The 17,345-nt window shown below is 32.3% G+C and overlaps 1 protein-coding gene across 1 annotated transcript; it reads right to left on the reverse strand.

The window, feature by feature from the left end:
* Window positions 1-279: 279 nt before the first annotated feature.
* On the reverse strand, window positions 280-6,411 carry LOC130806368 (probable zinc metallopeptidase EGY3, chloroplastic). Its single transcript, XM_057671413.1, has 6 exons — window positions 5,678-6,411; window positions 4,489-4,686; window positions 3,656-3,880; window positions 2,656-2,894; window positions 1,683-1,837; window positions 280-803 (listed from the first exon to the last, which is right to left on the reverse strand). The coding sequence occupies exons 1-6, from the start codon at window positions 6,185-6,187 to the stop codon at window positions 448-450; spliced, it is 1,683 nt and encodes a 560-aa protein (XP_057527396.1). The 5' UTR covers window positions 6,188-6,411; the 3' UTR covers window positions 280-447.
* Window positions 6,412-17,345: the final 10,934 nt, after the last annotated feature.

Raw genomic sequence — 17,345 nt, forward strand, 5'->3', positions numbered from 1 at the left:
AACCGTCTCATTGAGGATTTGCATTTCAAATTTACGTTGCACTTTATAGCACCTTTTATTTTTGTTCTTTATTGCAAAATTCTTTAAAATAAAAATAATTTAAAACAAAACTAAAAAATTATTTTGTCTCAATTGGAGCAAATATCATTTTTCAAGACAAGATCTTGGAATTAAAAAAAAAAAAAAAAAAAAAAAAAAAAGTAAAACCGACACTTCCTTTTGTTCTCAAAATGCATTTAGAATGATGATAAGAGTTTTGTTCCGCTGATATCCCAAGAATTTGGATGCATTTTACAACTAGTATTATTTTGCAAAATTACAACTTCCATGCTCCAATGTATTAACATTCTAGCTTAAATTTACAACTTACAAACAAAAAACAGGAGCAAATACATAAGATTCTAGATCAAAAGAGCATAAAAATATACATCATATAGATTCACCTATTTACAAATCGCCTCTAAAAAACGGGCCGTTAAAGAACGAACTCGAGAAGGTACCTCCTCCATTAGGGAAGAGCGTGAGGAAGCATATAAGGAAGAGGACGACACCCCATGCATATCGATCATCGCCCAATGGAGTAATCTCATCTTTAGCCGGAATCTCTTCTCCTCCGCGGAAGAAGGTAGCAAACAATCCCCATGCAAGACAAATAACACTCCCACTTAGCCCACCAATGCCGAGTAGAAGAGAAGTTGCGAAGGAGAGCAATGTTGCGGTGTTCCTTCCAAACATGGCCTGCGCAATTCGGCCTCCTTCTAGTCTCCCGCAAGGCAGCAAGTTCAGCGATGTTACCACCATTCCTATGGAAAGTAGGCACCGTCAGAACCTTAAACGAACGCCAGTAGTAAGGTAATCGGGCTAAATATAACCTTTACATTCAAGTTTGAGGATATTTATTCAAAGGGAAATGTTTTCCATGGAAAACGCTTTTCCATTAAACCTACTCCCGAAGAAAAACGCAAAAGAAAAATTTAGATGTTGGGAACGTGAAAGTGGAGGAAATCGGTTTCTTCCCATTTTGGAAGAATATAGTTACAAAGGGTGGAGGAATTTTTTCCATCCTATTTTTCCGTTGTTAATCATTAGTCAAACCAAATAATGGAAAAGGGGAAAACAAATTTCCCGGAAAATTGTTTTCCCCTAAGCCAAACACCCCCTAACACTTCGATTCTAGTTTCAGACTCGACTCACTCGGTTCATATATCAATTAAGCTGTTATGTGAAACTTCCTTTATGATCGGCTTCAGTGAACCGGTCTGATGTTGTAAAGTACTCAAATGTTGCCCCTAGCTAAAGATTTCACTCGTCCATCACGGAAAATGAGTTTAGATATAATTTTCATGAAAGTGTTGTATCATTCAAGTGATAATGACGACCTTATCCTTAAATATGTAATTTTTCTTTATGATTTTCCATTATAACCTAATACCGCCTTCCCAAGAGGTGAAGGGTGTGGGAAGGAATTTTATGAAGGAAAAGGAAACATTAAAATATGACAAGCATCCTTATTAAGTAATTTCCTAACTAAATTTGATTGAATTTTTATGACCATCTTCATTATTTAATACCAATAACCAAACGGACTGTAAGAATTCGTATAGAGATTAAGATGAAATAGGGAATTCATCAAATCCTTTGACACTTGTTAGTGTAAAGAATAGATAAGCGGAGAAACCAACCTAAAAGCCCCGCAAAGGCAAGGGGATCAACTGGTACTCCTACTCCTTCCACAGCATTAGGCAATACATTTCCGAGATCATCAGCATAAGGTCCAATCACGTATTGGATGAAAGAAAACAACGGATTGTTCTCAAAAAATTGAGGCCTTACAAACCTGCAAACAAAGTAGCACTGTTAAATTACAACTTGCTATTTAAGATTACAAATAAAAACCAAAGATTTTAGAAGCCCTATTTATTTTTACAATGCCTCTTAAAATAGGGCCCTTCATTATATTACGTTAAATATTTTTCCACTTCAAAAAAATAATTCAATACAAAATGTATTGTCACATTATATTACTTTAAATATAAAAAAGGTTTACAAACAAATCACTTAAAAAGTTTTGCTCGGAACTGAACTTGAATAGCACTATTTAATATTTGAGGCCCCTTATTTCAAAGGCCCTAGTCAGTCGGCTACCTGGGATGCTCTAAGAACCGGCCATGTCTAAGAAGTACACATTCCAACAAGCACAAACTACTGCAATTTGTAATCAGAATGCGCTTCGCTTGCCGATACATAGAATACAAAGAAAAAGAAACTAATACGGTTTTGCACCACATACTGTCTCTATCTTCAGATAATAGGTTAACGTCAACTAATTTAAGGATGGAATTTGGATTATCTAGCTCTGTTACTATAAGATTACTGACAAAAACGAAGAAATTATAGGATAATAAATACTCCCTCTGTAATCTAATGTTCTTCCCGTTAACAATATTCCACTTCAAGAAAAGGGAAATTCGATCAAGGTTTTAAAGACATAAATAACATATAAAATATATTCATGTGAGATCTGTTAGATTCGTTTTAATATATACTATTTTATTATACATTTTATATAATTTTTTATGTGTATTTAGAAATATTGAAGCTCAAGAAGAACAAAAAAGAACGAAGGGAGTGTAGAACATAGTTGAGGGATCTTACAGTGCATTATCACCACCATTAAAGCTACCATCAGATATAAAGGCAGCAGCCGCAAGTGCGAAGGAAGTCAGATATGCACTGGCTGTACGAGCCACAGGAATATCGAAAAGAGCCTTCTTATTCGGTAGGAGGGACTCATAATTATTCATTACTCCTAAGCACCCCGTCCAATTCGAAGGAACAAGAAAAGATGGGCTGAGCTTGACCCCATATCGATTTGCAGTCAACCTTGTGGCAATCTGCAGATAGTCTATATCAGAAATGTGCCAGAAAGTACATAGAAAACTAATAGAAAGGAAACAACTCTAGTTGTTAGCACACTCACGACACAATTCGTTAAAACTATTACTCGGAATCTTCATTTTGCTTCACGTACCCGTGTCCGATCATTGATCATCGGACATTGATATGACACTTAAGGTCCGTTTGGTAGGTAGTAATAAACAGTGGTAATGGAAATGAAAAACTAGTGTAATTTTAGTTAAAAATCTTTTGGCTACCTTGAAGGCCATACTTGTCCAACTTCATTCATCTCATTTTCTTCATAAAATTCATTCCAACGCATTACCATAAGGAGAGGTGGTATTAGGTGGTAATAAAAATTTGTAAATAAAAAAACTTTTTTGCGATCAAATTTTCATTACCATGAAAATGATATGACACATTTGATGAAATATTACACTATAATTTATTCCAATTACCACCATTTAGTACTACTAATCAAACAGACCGTTAGACACTTCATTTTAGGTGTAGAATTGAATATTTAGACGTATCTGGCACTGTAACACGTACCACTATCTAACATCAGTAACCGGGTCCAAGTAACGTAGGTGATGTAAAACTTGAAATCGAGATAGAGTTAAAAATGAATAGTTTACTGCTCTAAGCCAATTTGTAAAATTAATCTTCAGTAAGAGATATTGACCCACATAACTGAAGCACCAGAACACGAACATGACAGTTTTAACTTTCAATACAAATGAATGCCATAACATACCTCAGAGACACCCAAGATGGTAAGAAAACCGCCAAAAAGAGGCACAACATCAGCCAGGTAGTCATCAAATGATGCACCAGGCTTGACAAAGAAACCACTTGTCAACGCAATCGTACCGAAAGTTGTGACGCCCAAGGCTATTGCGCTTATATACCCCCAAGGAGTGCTCAGCTTGCTCGATTCAAACTGAAGATCAATTTCCGACTTTGGTTGCACTAAACATACCTTAAAATAGGAACTAGAGATCAGTTTCGTCGATCAAGATGCGAGCATAACTATAAGATTCATCAAGATGCAAAAAAGAAAATGAAAGAAATGTAGACAGAAAGAGAAATGGAGATTCTTTGAGTATCATTATCTATGAACTTCAATCATTATCCAAAGAATAATTTGCGAATTACGTCCTTAAAGTTTAGCACTTTTGCGAATTTACGACCTCAACGTTTATTTTTCGTGAATTACCGCCACCAAGTATCAAAGTCTATAACGTTCAGGCCAAATCACTGAATCCCGACTATTTTAGTGGTTGGAATTTTATGTTAAGTGGTCCGAATCCTGTGATTTGGCTTGAATGTTGTAGACTTTGATACTTTGGTGGCTATAGTTCGCAAAAAATAAACATTAAGACTGTAATTCGCAAAAGACCAAAACTTTAAGGCTTTAATATGTAAATTATTCTTATCCAAATTTTAAATACAATGAAGTGCGATAATCCATTTGATCACCAGAAGTACGACGAGCAACATTATTTAGATACAATATAAATCCCCTTAATGAAATACAAAAGACAGTCTCAGCATGTAAAAACATGAAGTAACTCAGCATTGTTGTACCTGTTTCGTGATATCATCCTTCTTCTCTTCCATAAACCATAACACAACCTCCGTCCCTGCCGCCTCAGAGAGTTTCTTCTCCAATTTAGGCATGACTTCTTCTATAGGCTTTCTCAAGTTTCCTACGAAAATCCCTCCATCACCGAATCTTCGAACATCCGTTGCAAAGAATGTATCAAAACCAAAGCAATTCTTCAACTGAAACAAAATTCATTAACATTTTTAGTACCAATTGAAAGAAATAAAAATCATTTAGTACAATTCTAATTGATTTTCTCTCTTCCCAACTTACTATTTCCCTAGATAATCAACTAATCAATACTACTAGCAAAAACATGAATTAAATTCCTAATCTATAAATTTCATAAAAAATTCAAATCTAGCATTACTTGCATTTAACTAGTTTTAAGGGTGTTTATTCATAAACTTTTTCATATCAAGTAAAAGATTTAATTGCCATTACTCCATATTATATATATGGTTAATCCAATTCCTTTCTCGAGGGTAATTGATACCTTATTTTCTTACCACCTATTTATATCAATATCAAGTAACAAATTCCCGCTCTATCATCAAGTTCTCTAATATTTTTATACTAAACAATATATAATTACAGCCCATACCCTTAACCTTACTCCTCTTTTATCACTTCCCCTTTCCATTACATTACATTTTATGTTCACATTCCAAACAACCCTTAGTATAAATATAACCAAGCAAACGTTTTCCAAACTAATGTTCAACTCTATTAAGTTCAATTCAGTTCTAATAAGTAGTGTCCAATTAAGTTCTAATAAGTTTTGCTGATCACACATGGAAGAATCTAGGTCCGAGCCATCCTAGGCCATGACTTCCAACAAGGAAAGATGGCAGCGTAGTTCATTTAGTTTAAACTTTTGATCGAGTTAGTTCTTTGACATGGTACCTGAGGCCACCACCATGACAAGAGATCACGGTTCGAATCCCAATCACACTTCAAATTCATGTGGAATATTTGATACAAGGTATGAGAAGGATCTGTGGCACTTTTGTGTGAAGGACGTGAGTATATCACATATTTTAGACCTCAACTGCTACTGCTACCAGTATCCTAGGAACATTTTCATACATTACAACGTCTAATAAATTTGGTTCATTTCTTTTATGTTGAAGGAACATATCATGGGGTAGAAAAGTTTTAAAACCTAACCTTGTTAAGATCAAGGGCCTTAAAAGCTTGTTCAACTTTCTCCAATGTCTCTTTCTCTCTTAACAAATTATCACGAGCAATTTTACTGAAAATCCCCACAATTGGATTATCACTATTACTCTCAGCATCAAGTTCTTTCAACTTTCTATCAGCCCTTTTCTTCTCAAGCTTAATTGCAGCTTCAATTGAAGGATTTCCCATAAACTTCTTGAATTCTTCATCAGTTTTCCAATCCAAATCTTGTTGTGCACCATCTTCTTTCTCCTCAAATTGTTCTCCTTTATGGGTTTCTTCATTCTTATCTTTTTCATCCACAACAGCTACAGAAGATGTCTCCTTTTCTCTTTCATCTTGCAAAGAAAACCTAACTTTACTGATTTTCAGTGTTTTTGAAGTGAAAATAGGAAGTGGGTGATGAATATTGGAAAAAGATTGGATTTTTTTGGTGGGATTTTGAATTTTGTTACATACCCATGATGAGGAAGGTGGAGATATGAAAAGGGTTGCCATTGAAATGTGAAATTGAAGATCAAAGATTGAGGCTTTAGATTGAACATTGGAAAAGAATACAGAGGAAGTTTTATTTGTAGAAGTGATCAAGTGATGGGGATATTTGTTGGTTTAAGTCTGGAAAGTTGGAGAAGATTCAGCAAGTTATACAGGTGGCTGGTGATTTGATAAAGATGACAAAGAGAGTGTGGTCTTTTGGAGCCTAATTGGAGATTGAATTGAAATGGATAAAGGAAATTTTTGGGAATTTTGACAATTATTAGGTGGTACTATATGGGTTCAATAGGGCGGGTCAACGTAATGGGTTAAGGGTTGGGTTACATTTTGACGGGTCATTAACGGATCGGGTTAATAACGGGGCGGGTCATTAACAGGCGTTGATATAAAAGGTTGGGTCAGGTCGGGTCGAATAATTATAAGAATTAATTGCGAAAAAAAAAATTGCACTTTTTTTATATTTTTATATAATATTATTAAATACATAAGTGGATCGACCCAACGGGTCATAAAGTATAATAAAAAAAAACTATTTTATTAACTTTTAAAAAATGGGTCAAAGTGGGTTGGATTTAAATGGGCATGAATCCGCTCCGGCCTGTTTAACATTTGACATGACCCGCCCCTACCTGATCCATTTAAATTTTGACCCGACCTGGCCCGTTGAACACCTCCAGTTGGTACATATAGTGGTATTTCTCCTTACAAAATGTTATTATCTGTAGCAATTAATAAAATAAGAGAAAGTATATATTTGCAAAATTGTCCTCTATTTTTGCCTCATACTCCTCTCCTTTGGTTTATGAGCTTATCCCACCAAATTTACGTTAATTCTATTTAGACTATAATTTTTAACTTTTGATAATGTATTTCTGATTGGTTTAAAGTTAATTTTTTTTTCCATGTAGATTTTTATATGATTGTAAATCTATTTTAGAAGTCAGGTCAAATTAGAATTTGTTACAAAGTCGGATAAACATCGAATCGTCGAATCTGTTTTGAAAATTTCTAGCCATAACGCGGGCTTTTTGCCTTATTTTTCTAATTCACACATTGAACTTACTTTTACATCTTATCCACAGATAATGTGCAAACTTTATTTAACCGCAAGCGGACGGTATACGTGTAGATACGGATCGAACTCAAGGAAGTTAGGACAAGAAACTTGCTAAATTCGACTTATTATATTGCTCAAGGGGAAAAAGATATTTGATTGGTTTTTAACTAACAAACTAATAATGCAATGAAAATGTGGATTAAAGCTATATGATGAAGAGATCTAGGGTGTTGAAAATCCCCTAAAGTCTTGTATGATCAAATTCTCATTAGTGTCTATGAAAAGTCGGATTAATTACGTGGTTAAACATGATCATGTTAATGTCAAACTCTCACTCTGTTGATTAACTATTAGATTTAGACCATACTAATTCGATTCTCACACGCTAGTTTTATTGAACGAATTAATAAGAATTTAACTAAAATTTACCCTAAAGTAAAGTTGATCCTAATCTCACATGCTAGTTCTATTGACTAGTCCAATAAAGCATATTTAATTTAGGGTACAATTTAACCACTTTAATCCTAGTTTCATAGACACATTTAAGAATCAAATCTTACTTCACTTATAGATTCAAACCCTAATCCTAGAAAATAGATCTACTAACTAATCATGGTAAAAGCAATAAAAACAAACCCTAGGATGATACTAGACATGACTAAGAATGAAATTAATGACGAATTCAAGAAAATCAATAATTAAAACCAAGAACACCACACTTAAATCAAAATGCAATAATTGAAGAACAAACTAATTGTTATTGAAGAAAGATTAATGACAAAAGTTAAAGTTCACTAAAAAAAGATTAAAATTAATACAAGGAATTCAAGACTAAGAAAATTAAGTACTAGAGGAAACTTACAATACTTGAAAGAAGACTAATGATGAAAGAATAAATTAAAACTGAAAATTAAATGTAAACTAAGGAGTAATTAAGTCTAATGAAATGAAGAAGGAGAGAAGGAGAAATCCTAATCAGTCATTAGAAAGTTATTTATACTAATGAGGCCCATTAACCCAAAACCTAATGAAAAACGACTGAAGAAAAAAAAAATCGGGCCTAAAATGCAAAAACGTCGCGTCGACTTTCATGAACATGCACATACCGCCGACTCCGCGGTTGCTTCTGGAAAATATGGGATTTGGTCAGTACCCACCACCGAGTCGGCGGTACCTTCTCTTGTCTCGATGCTGAGTCGACGTTTGCTACCGAAAAAACTCATTAAACTCAGCATATACCACCGAGTCGGCGGTCCTCACTTCATACCCACAGCCGAGTCGGCTTTTATCACTGGAAGATTTGTTGAAGTCAGCATATAACGCCAACTCGGCGTTTGCTTTCAAGACTTGCTCTTTTGCTCTTTTACTTCACATGGCTTGATACTATCAATGGCTTGATTCGATCTTTGAGTCCTGTAAACATGATTAGCCACAAAACCCACAAAAACGACTAAAAAATGTCACGATTCACTCATTTACCCACAAATTAGCCATGGAGTACCGAAATGGAGCAAACACGCCTAAAATGATCCTAAAACGCCACCAAACACCCAAAAGGAGCATATAAATGATAATAATAAGTGCAAATAATCGCACTTATCAACAGACGACACATATCTCTTATTGTCCTAAATTTGTTTTGCCTTATTTTTCTTGGTATTCCCACTCAAATGGCGATGAAACAAATTTGATGGGATAGAAGTACTAACACTTTTCATTTTAATTCGTTCGACCAATTTTATGCTCTTTTCTATATTTTAAAAAGTCATAGTCTCTTTTTTAAATCAATAATCACAAATTTATTTAATTTCAATCTTAACTACTAATTTCTATTATCTACTTAAAAAACTAGTAATGCAAAGCTAATCGAGAGAGAGTATAACTCATTAAGTCACTAAGCACAACATTCCATTTTATTTTTTCAAGAGAATTGTTTTAAAAAGTTTAAAACAAGATTGTATGACAGAATCAAATCAACTCAAAATCAAACCGGTGAACCGGTCAAATCAAACCCTTCAACTGATTCTTGTAACTGCTTTTTTTTTTTAAAAAAAAAATTGTATTTTTCTACCTAAAACTTCCCATAAATATCCAACCAAACTTTTACATGGGCTTTACAATTACTATATTTTTATATATAATTTGGGGATTGCAAGTAACGACACACCTTTTGAAGGTGTAGAAACATTAAAATATATGATCGATTTTATTACTGATATTCTCAATAGTCAAAATCCTAAAATGGTTATTTGTGTAATCAATTTGAATTTCAAGAAAACCATGAAATACTAAAATGGCAGTGATAATAATCAGACAAATTTCTCATCTTAACTAAAATTGCAAAGGATTCTTGCAATTTTAACCTTTACTATTGCTTTGGAGTCTACTTTTAATATAGGTAGAAAAGATCTAGATGAAAAGAGGTCTCAACTTGTTTCAGATACAATTCAAATGTGAGGATGACTAATTGATGCTAATGGACATGAATACAATAATAGGATCCCCTAGTCGAAGATGAAAGCGACTCTAATTAGACTTTTTTAACAACCAACAGCTACAATAAATAAGGTTCGTAAATAAAACCATGTTGAACTTTAATTCTTTTAAAATACGTAGACAATTTAGTATTAATACCAAGTCTAAGTTCATTCCCTCCTTTTTTTTTTAATTAAATAAATTAAATGACAATTAGTTCTTTTATTTTGGGTATAAATTTACCCTAGAGGAGAGTGGGGCTTTCCTCCAAATGAAAAAAATTATGTTCTTTTATTTTTTTTTGGTTTACTCTTATCTATCTCTTTTATATTTATTTCAATCAATTCATTTGCACTTCTATTTATATCTATTCTATTAGATTGACTTTTTTTAATTCCTGAAATATTTATATATTCAATTTCTGAAATATTTATATATTCAATTCAAGCGAGTCTTTAGTTTATCATTTGTATAATATTACTTGTATTTGTAGTATATTTTTAAGAATATATCAAGATATTGAAAATATAATTTGCCATACAAATTCTCTAACCAAAAGTTCGATAAATCTATTGGACTAGTACTATCATAGAGAGAGAGAGAGGTAAATACATGTGATATTATAGTATGTTGTTTTGAGGGGATCAAAGGTTTGATCCAATCTTTTTTTAAGTAATTCCCACCATTTTCAATCCAACAATATTGTCGTTTACCTTTAAAGAATTATCCTTATTTTTCTTTTGAGTTTGTTCTATTAAATTTATCTTATTTTTATTTTTGATCATATTTTACACTCTTTTTAAAGACATTATTAATTGTCGTCACCTTTCTTATTGTGTTGTTGCCTTTTTTCATGAAAAAGAAAATAACACCACAATAAAACTAGTGATGACAATTAAGAAACGGGTTCTTTAATCCTAATTCATAAATTTATATTACTTCACATCTCATTCACATTTATCACACTTTTCCGTAAACATTTTTACACTTTTAGTGATTTTTATTGACTTTCACATTATTTATGTTTAATGTTCTTTTTTTGAGGCGGAAAAAGTAATCACTTTTAAACTTTTTTTTTTTTTTTGAAATATAGACTAAACTGAAGAAATAAAAAGGGTTTGTGAGATTCAATCAAAACACCATATTTGAAAGAAAACAACAATTACGCCAACTAAAACAAAATTTCATTCTAACAACTTTTAAACTTTAAGTTAAAGGTAAGATAATTTATCACAATTACAAGTAGCTAATTAGTCTAGTAGTAGTGGGGTATAAGTAAAACTCTATACCTCACACCAAAACTCCAAAAAAATAGTCAATTGAAAAATTCCCATTCTTACATTTCAACCTACTAGTATATGACCATATCATAACTTCAAAATATTCCAAAAAAAAAGAGAAAAATGGGAAATCAATTAGATAGCTTTATCGGAAAAATGAAGTCTAAGGTAAAAGCACTCAAGAAAATCAAGTTAGTTTCCTCATTAAAGAAGAAGAAGAATTATTATTTCAAGATGGAAAAGAGTGGTAGCGTTAAGTTGGCATTTTGTCGTAACAAAACTCGTAAACTCGTTGATAACACTTTTAAAGTAATTTATGATCCTACTTGAAGTACCATCTCTTTATTGATTGATCCACAATTTATTTGTAAATTGCTCGAATTTGTTAATACTTAATTCATAAGACTATTATATATATATATATATATATATATATATATATATATATATATATATATATATATATATATATATATATATATATATATATTAACTACTCTTTCTTACGAAAATTTATGTTCATCAATCACTAGTGTGCCCTTATGTGTGGTCTTTGCCACTGGTGAGCATAATTGTGCACTAAGGGCGTTAGCAAACAAGTCTACACACGTCTTTGGTAGTTTTCTGTTCACTATACGCCTACAGTAACTAGATGGCTAACATTTTTTTATTGCCACTGAGTTTTTTTTTTAATTTTTTGATTTTTTAATTTTTAAATTTTTTATTTTTTTTATATATTTTGTTAATTATATATAAATAATGTTTATTCAATTGGAGTTGATACTTTGAGTAAATTATCATACTCATCTTTCTTATTCTTAACTCTTAAGGATATTGTTACTAAGAGACTCGAATAGTTCTTTGATAATCGATTTCAAATGACAAAAATGTATAAATATTTAGAGAATTTTAGTGGAAAAATCTCTTCACAAGTTTATAGTCTTGTTTGTTTTACTTCAACCATCTAATTTTCTTTACAAAATTTATTTCAATGCGTTTCCCTTAAAAATGAGGTATTATGTGGTAATGAAAAGTTATAAACAAAAATACTTTTTATGAGTAAACTTTTGGTTCCATGTGAATAACATTGTACATTTCATGTAGATTTACTACAAAGCATTTTGATTACCACAATACCAAACGGACTATATGTCTCACAAAAATGAAAATTTAAAATAAATAATTTTTTTTTAAAAAATTCCTAAATCTTCAAATAAAAAATATTTTTCAAACTAAGCATTAACCAAAAGCGTTATCTAGGACAATAATTTTAAGTCTTATATTGAGTTGTGGATTGAGTTTCAAGGCTAGAGCAAATCGCTTCCAAGGATATACATTTCTCTTAAATGAAAAATGTTGTCTGACGACGATTTTCATGCCCTAAAATCTAGTATCCTTCTTCCCCACTTCGTTTTCCCTATTTTCCCAAAGATTTTTCTCAATTATCAAATTTAAAAACCTCAAATTTCTTCTAATCTTCTCATATTTCTTCCCCATTTTAGCTTATTATCACATTTCCTCTAATTTACTCCTAATGTTCTTGATTCATCCACACAATCAAATGCTTTGGGGACGTCTTCTAAGCATCAACCACCATATACACTCAGTCTATATCTGATGATTTTTGACCTACTCAGGGCTCAAGGCGAATCTTCATATGTATCCCCTGTTCATCCCTTTAATTAGGCTTCAGGATCAATCTGATAGTAAGTATACCCCTATAATTTATAGCTTGTGTACATTTGACTAGGAATATGACTTTGTAGTCAATAGAGAATTGTATATATTTGTATATATATAATATTATCTACATTGTTATATGTTGAGTGTTTGAAATAGAAACGTTGTTTTTGGCAGGGTTTTTCTCCTTATCTCTTGAACTTTAGCCTGCAGTCCATTAAGGTTCAAAATTGATGTCCTTGAAAATAATTTGTCTTTGTTGAGATTGACAATACAAGTGAATGCATTGTCTTTCACAAATAGTGCTACACTTGTCTCCTTCACCCATCCTTTTCTATATATACACCTACATGGTATTGTAATATATGCACATGAGAGGTAATAGAAAGATAAAAACAGATATAAATTTATCTCTTATACTAATATTTCTCCTTATATTCTCTCAACCTCTTAACACGTTATCAGCACCAGCTCTACCCTTAATAATCAAGAAGGTAATATTTTAAAAAAAAAAACCTAATTAAGCATTTTTTTTCCTTCATCGGTACCCACAAATGGACCAACAATCAAATGGTGTCAACATCATCATCCAAGGTGTTTCTAACACATTTTTATATTTTATAATTGAGCATAATTCCATACCATTCACTACAAATCCAGCAAGGACTGATTTAAATCAGCTCCGACATAATAATTAAATCAGCTCCGACATAATAATCCCAATAATACCAATGGTCCACCTGTACCACCAACTCGTAATTCACATGTACGACCAACTAATAATCCACCAGTTCCACCGACTAATATTCCACCGGTACGGCCAACAAATAATCCATCAACGCAACCAACTAATAATGCTCCAACAACAACAGCTGAAAATAAACCCTCATCAAGTAATAAAAGAACCAAAGATGATGAGGGAGGAACATGTACTAAACGTTGCAAGATAAATTTAAATGACCCATAAAATAATTTATTGGACAATATGTCACCTTTACGGATGACAAGGACACTTTATTGCTTTTGTTATTGTTTTATTTTATACCGCCTATATGGCTGGTTAACTTTTTCTTTTTTTTTTTACCGCCTAAATGGACGGTTAGTATTATTTTTATTCTCATATATTTATATGTGCATTTTTTTATTTACAGTATTTGCATTTATATCAATGTGCATTTTTTTTATTTACCTTTTTACTTTACGTATTTCTTTTAAGTATACATAAATAATACGGTATATTCTACTTTATTTTGTAATGACCGCCTTTATGGACTAGCTAATTTAGTATTGTTATCGCCTTTATGGACGGTTTTATCTCTATTTATCTGATCGTATCATCATATTACGTGCATATGCATTTGGTTATTTTAGTCTATAAATTATATAATCACTTAATAAACTCATAAAATTTAATTTCACCTTTAAATAATAATAAATAACGATTTTATTTGATTCTATTTTGTTTAACATTATAATAATAATTGTCTTAATTTACCTATAACACAGATTATTAGCAGACATGACCACATTATTTCTACACAACATAAAATCCTTTCCTAATTGTAATATATCACCCTGGGATGAATGCCAGAGTGGTCCGAAAATTATTATTTAAGTAAATCGTCAAGGGTTCGATTCTGAAAAAAAAAATTAATAAATAATAATAATAATAATAATAATAATAATAATAATAAAAAAAATTTAACGTTTTTACCCCCTATAAATAGGGACTTCTACCGTCACAAACTTATACACACCACTCATACCTTATCCCAAACACAATAATTTTTTTTTCATCTTCTTCTTCCTTCAACCATCCATGGCAAACAATGCATCTACAAACACCCACATCAATCCAATTGCCGACAATATAAGTAAAATACTAGACGCATTCCTTATCATTATGGGTTTAATTGTTTTACTCGTAGCATTAATGCTCTACCTAATTATCCAAAAATAAATTATAAATCTTGCATTTGTTTAGCAATATGTATTTATTTTTTTTGTTTCATTATCTATTAATACTATCTATTTTATTCTTATTTATAATTATATTGTACTTATTATGTTTGAGATTTTAAATCAGGGGGAGATAAGACTAATATGCTTTAATATCTCTGATGATACACAAAATCATTAAATAACCTTGTCATTTTCTCAGTTGTAGAAAATAATGGCTGATCTCAAAAAGAGAGAATTCAATGCCCTGGAATTAACAGGAAACAATTTTATACAATGGGCTTCAGATGTCAAATTATATCTAAAAGGAAAAAGTTTATTATGCACAATAATTGAACTTAATCCCACAGACAAAGGAAAGGGTATTGAAAAAGATCTCATAAAAATTGAGGAAGATAAGGCAAAAGCTGCATCAATTTTGAGACATCATTTAACCGACAGTCTCAAACATGAATACACCAATTATGAGGACCCAAAATTACTTTGGGAAGAGCTAAATGAAAGATTTGGCCATAATAAAAGTGTACTTCTCCCAAAAGCCATAGATGAATGGCGAGAGTTAAGATTTCAAGATTTCAAATCAATTAGTGATTATAATTCAGCCCTTCATCTGATAAAATTAAAATTAGTCTATTGTGGACAAATAATAACAGATGAAGAAATGATAGAAAAAACATTATCAACCTTTCACGTAAATAGCATTTTGTTACAACAACAATATCGTGAAAGGCATTTCCGGAAAATATCATGAATTGCTGAAAACACTTCTTGTTGCGGAGCAAAATAATGAACTATTATTGAAAAATCACAACAGGAGACCGGTTGGGACTATGCCCTTTAATGAAACAAATATGATTGAGAGGAATGTGCGCCATCGAGGTCGTGGGAACTATTTTATAAGAGGCAAAGGTCATGGAAAATATCACGAAAAGAGCGGCATGAATACTTTCGAACAAGCAAATTTCTATGGCCGTAGTCGTGGTCGTGGTCGTGGTCATGGACTTAGTCGTGGCCGTGGACGTAGCCACGTTTATGAAAGAAATATATTTCCCCCCCGAAATGATAATTTTAAACAAGTCCAGAAATACAAAAGCACATGTAATAGATGTGGCATGACTGGACATTGGGGGCGAACTTGTCGTACCGCCAAACATTTAGTGGATTTATATCAAGCTTCCCAGAAAAACAAAGGAAAAGGGGCAGAAGCAAATTTTGTAAATGAAGCAAGTACATCTGGGCCCACCTTAGATGTCTTCGATTTCTTTACTGAGGATGTGAACCTCCACAAACTTGATCCCCAAGAAGAAGATAATTACATCTTTTGAGATGACTAGATGCATTTTTCTGTTTATCTAACTTGTTTTTCATTTTAAGTTGTAATTCTCTACTTATGTTTTTTTTTATTCAGTATTCTAGCTTTATATTAATAATATAATTTTTTTTCTTATCTTAGAAAAGAAAATGTCAGTAAATGGATCAACATTTCCTTGCCTCCTAGACAGTGGAGCAACACATACGATATTGAAAAATCGAGAATATTTTTCAAACCTAACATTGCTTGAGGCAAATGTCAATACCATATCAGGAACAGCAAAATTAATCGAAAGCACTGGAAAAGCATGCATCATACTCCCTATGGGGACAAAATTAGAAATAAATGATGCACTATACTCGAGTAAATCTCGAAGAAACCTTATCAGTTTTAAGGCAATAAGGCAAAATGGTTACCATATGGAAACTAAAAGTATAAATGAAAAAGAATTCTTATGCCTGACAGCAGAAACAAATGGAACGAAAATTATCCTTGAAAGGATGCCAGCATATTCATCGGGGTTGTATCTCACCCATATCCGCCCGATTGAAATAAATATGATAAGATTAGACAATAAGGAGCTATTCACTTTATGGCATGATCGCTTAGGTCATCCTGGCACTGGGATGATGTATAAAATAATAGAAAGTTCAATCGGGCACCCACTAAGAAATATTAAGATTCCCCAGTCGAATGAGCTCTTATGCACCTCTTGTTCTCTTGGCAAATTTATTACTAGACCATCAGTAAATAAGATTGTTAATGAATCTCCTATATTTCTTGAAAGAATTCAAGGAGATATATGTGGTCCAATTAATCCACCATGTGGACCTTTTAGGTACTTCATGGTCTTAATAGATGCTTCCACAAGATGGTCACATGTAAGCTTTCTATCAAGTAGAAACAATGCATTTGCAAAACTACTTGCACAAATCATCAAATTGAAAAGTCATTTTCCTGATTATACAATAAAAAGTATTAGATTGGACAATGCTGGCGAATTCACATCTCAAACTTTTAATGATTATTGCATGTCAATTGGAATTAAAGTAGAACACCCTGTGCCACATGTTCACACACAAAATGGTCTTGCTGAATCTTTAATTAAGAGATTGCAATTAATTGCAAGACCACTGCTAATGAAATCAAACTTACCATCATCGGCCTGGGGTTATGCAATATTACATGCAGCATCATTGATTAGGCTAAGACCTACAGCTTATCACAAATATTCGCCAATGCAATTAGTAGCTGGTCATGAACCAAATATTTCACATTTGAAAATCTTTGGATGCGCTGTATATGTGCCCATTGCTCCCCCTCAACGTACAAAAATGGGTCCACTTAGAAGAATGGGAATATATGTCGGTTTTGAATCTCCATCAATTATTCGATATC

This window comes from Amaranthus tricolor, chromosome 2 (genome assembly GCF_026212465.1).
Source record: "Amaranthus tricolor cultivar Red isolate AtriRed21 chromosome 2, ASM2621246v1, whole genome shotgun sequence".
Lineage (NCBI taxonomy): Eukaryota > Viridiplantae > Streptophyta > Magnoliopsida > Caryophyllales > Amaranthaceae > Amaranthus > Amaranthus tricolor.

What these genes read in the sequence shown, in the direction of transcription:
- LOC130806368 (XM_057671413.1), bottom strand. Translation starts at nt 6,187, where the DNA reads ATGGCAACCCTTTTCATATCTCCACCTTCCTCATCATGGGTATGTAAC. An exon ending in AGGATGATATCACGAAACAG is followed by an intron (nt 3,881 to 4,488) that starts GTACAACAATGC and finishes TCCTATTTTAAG; the next exon opens with GTATGTTTAGTGCAACCAAA. An exon ending in TGCCTTTGCGGGGCTTTTAG is followed by an intron (nt 804 to 1,682) that starts GTTGGTTTCTCC and finishes TACTTTCCATAG; the next exon opens with GAATGGTGGTAACATCGCTG.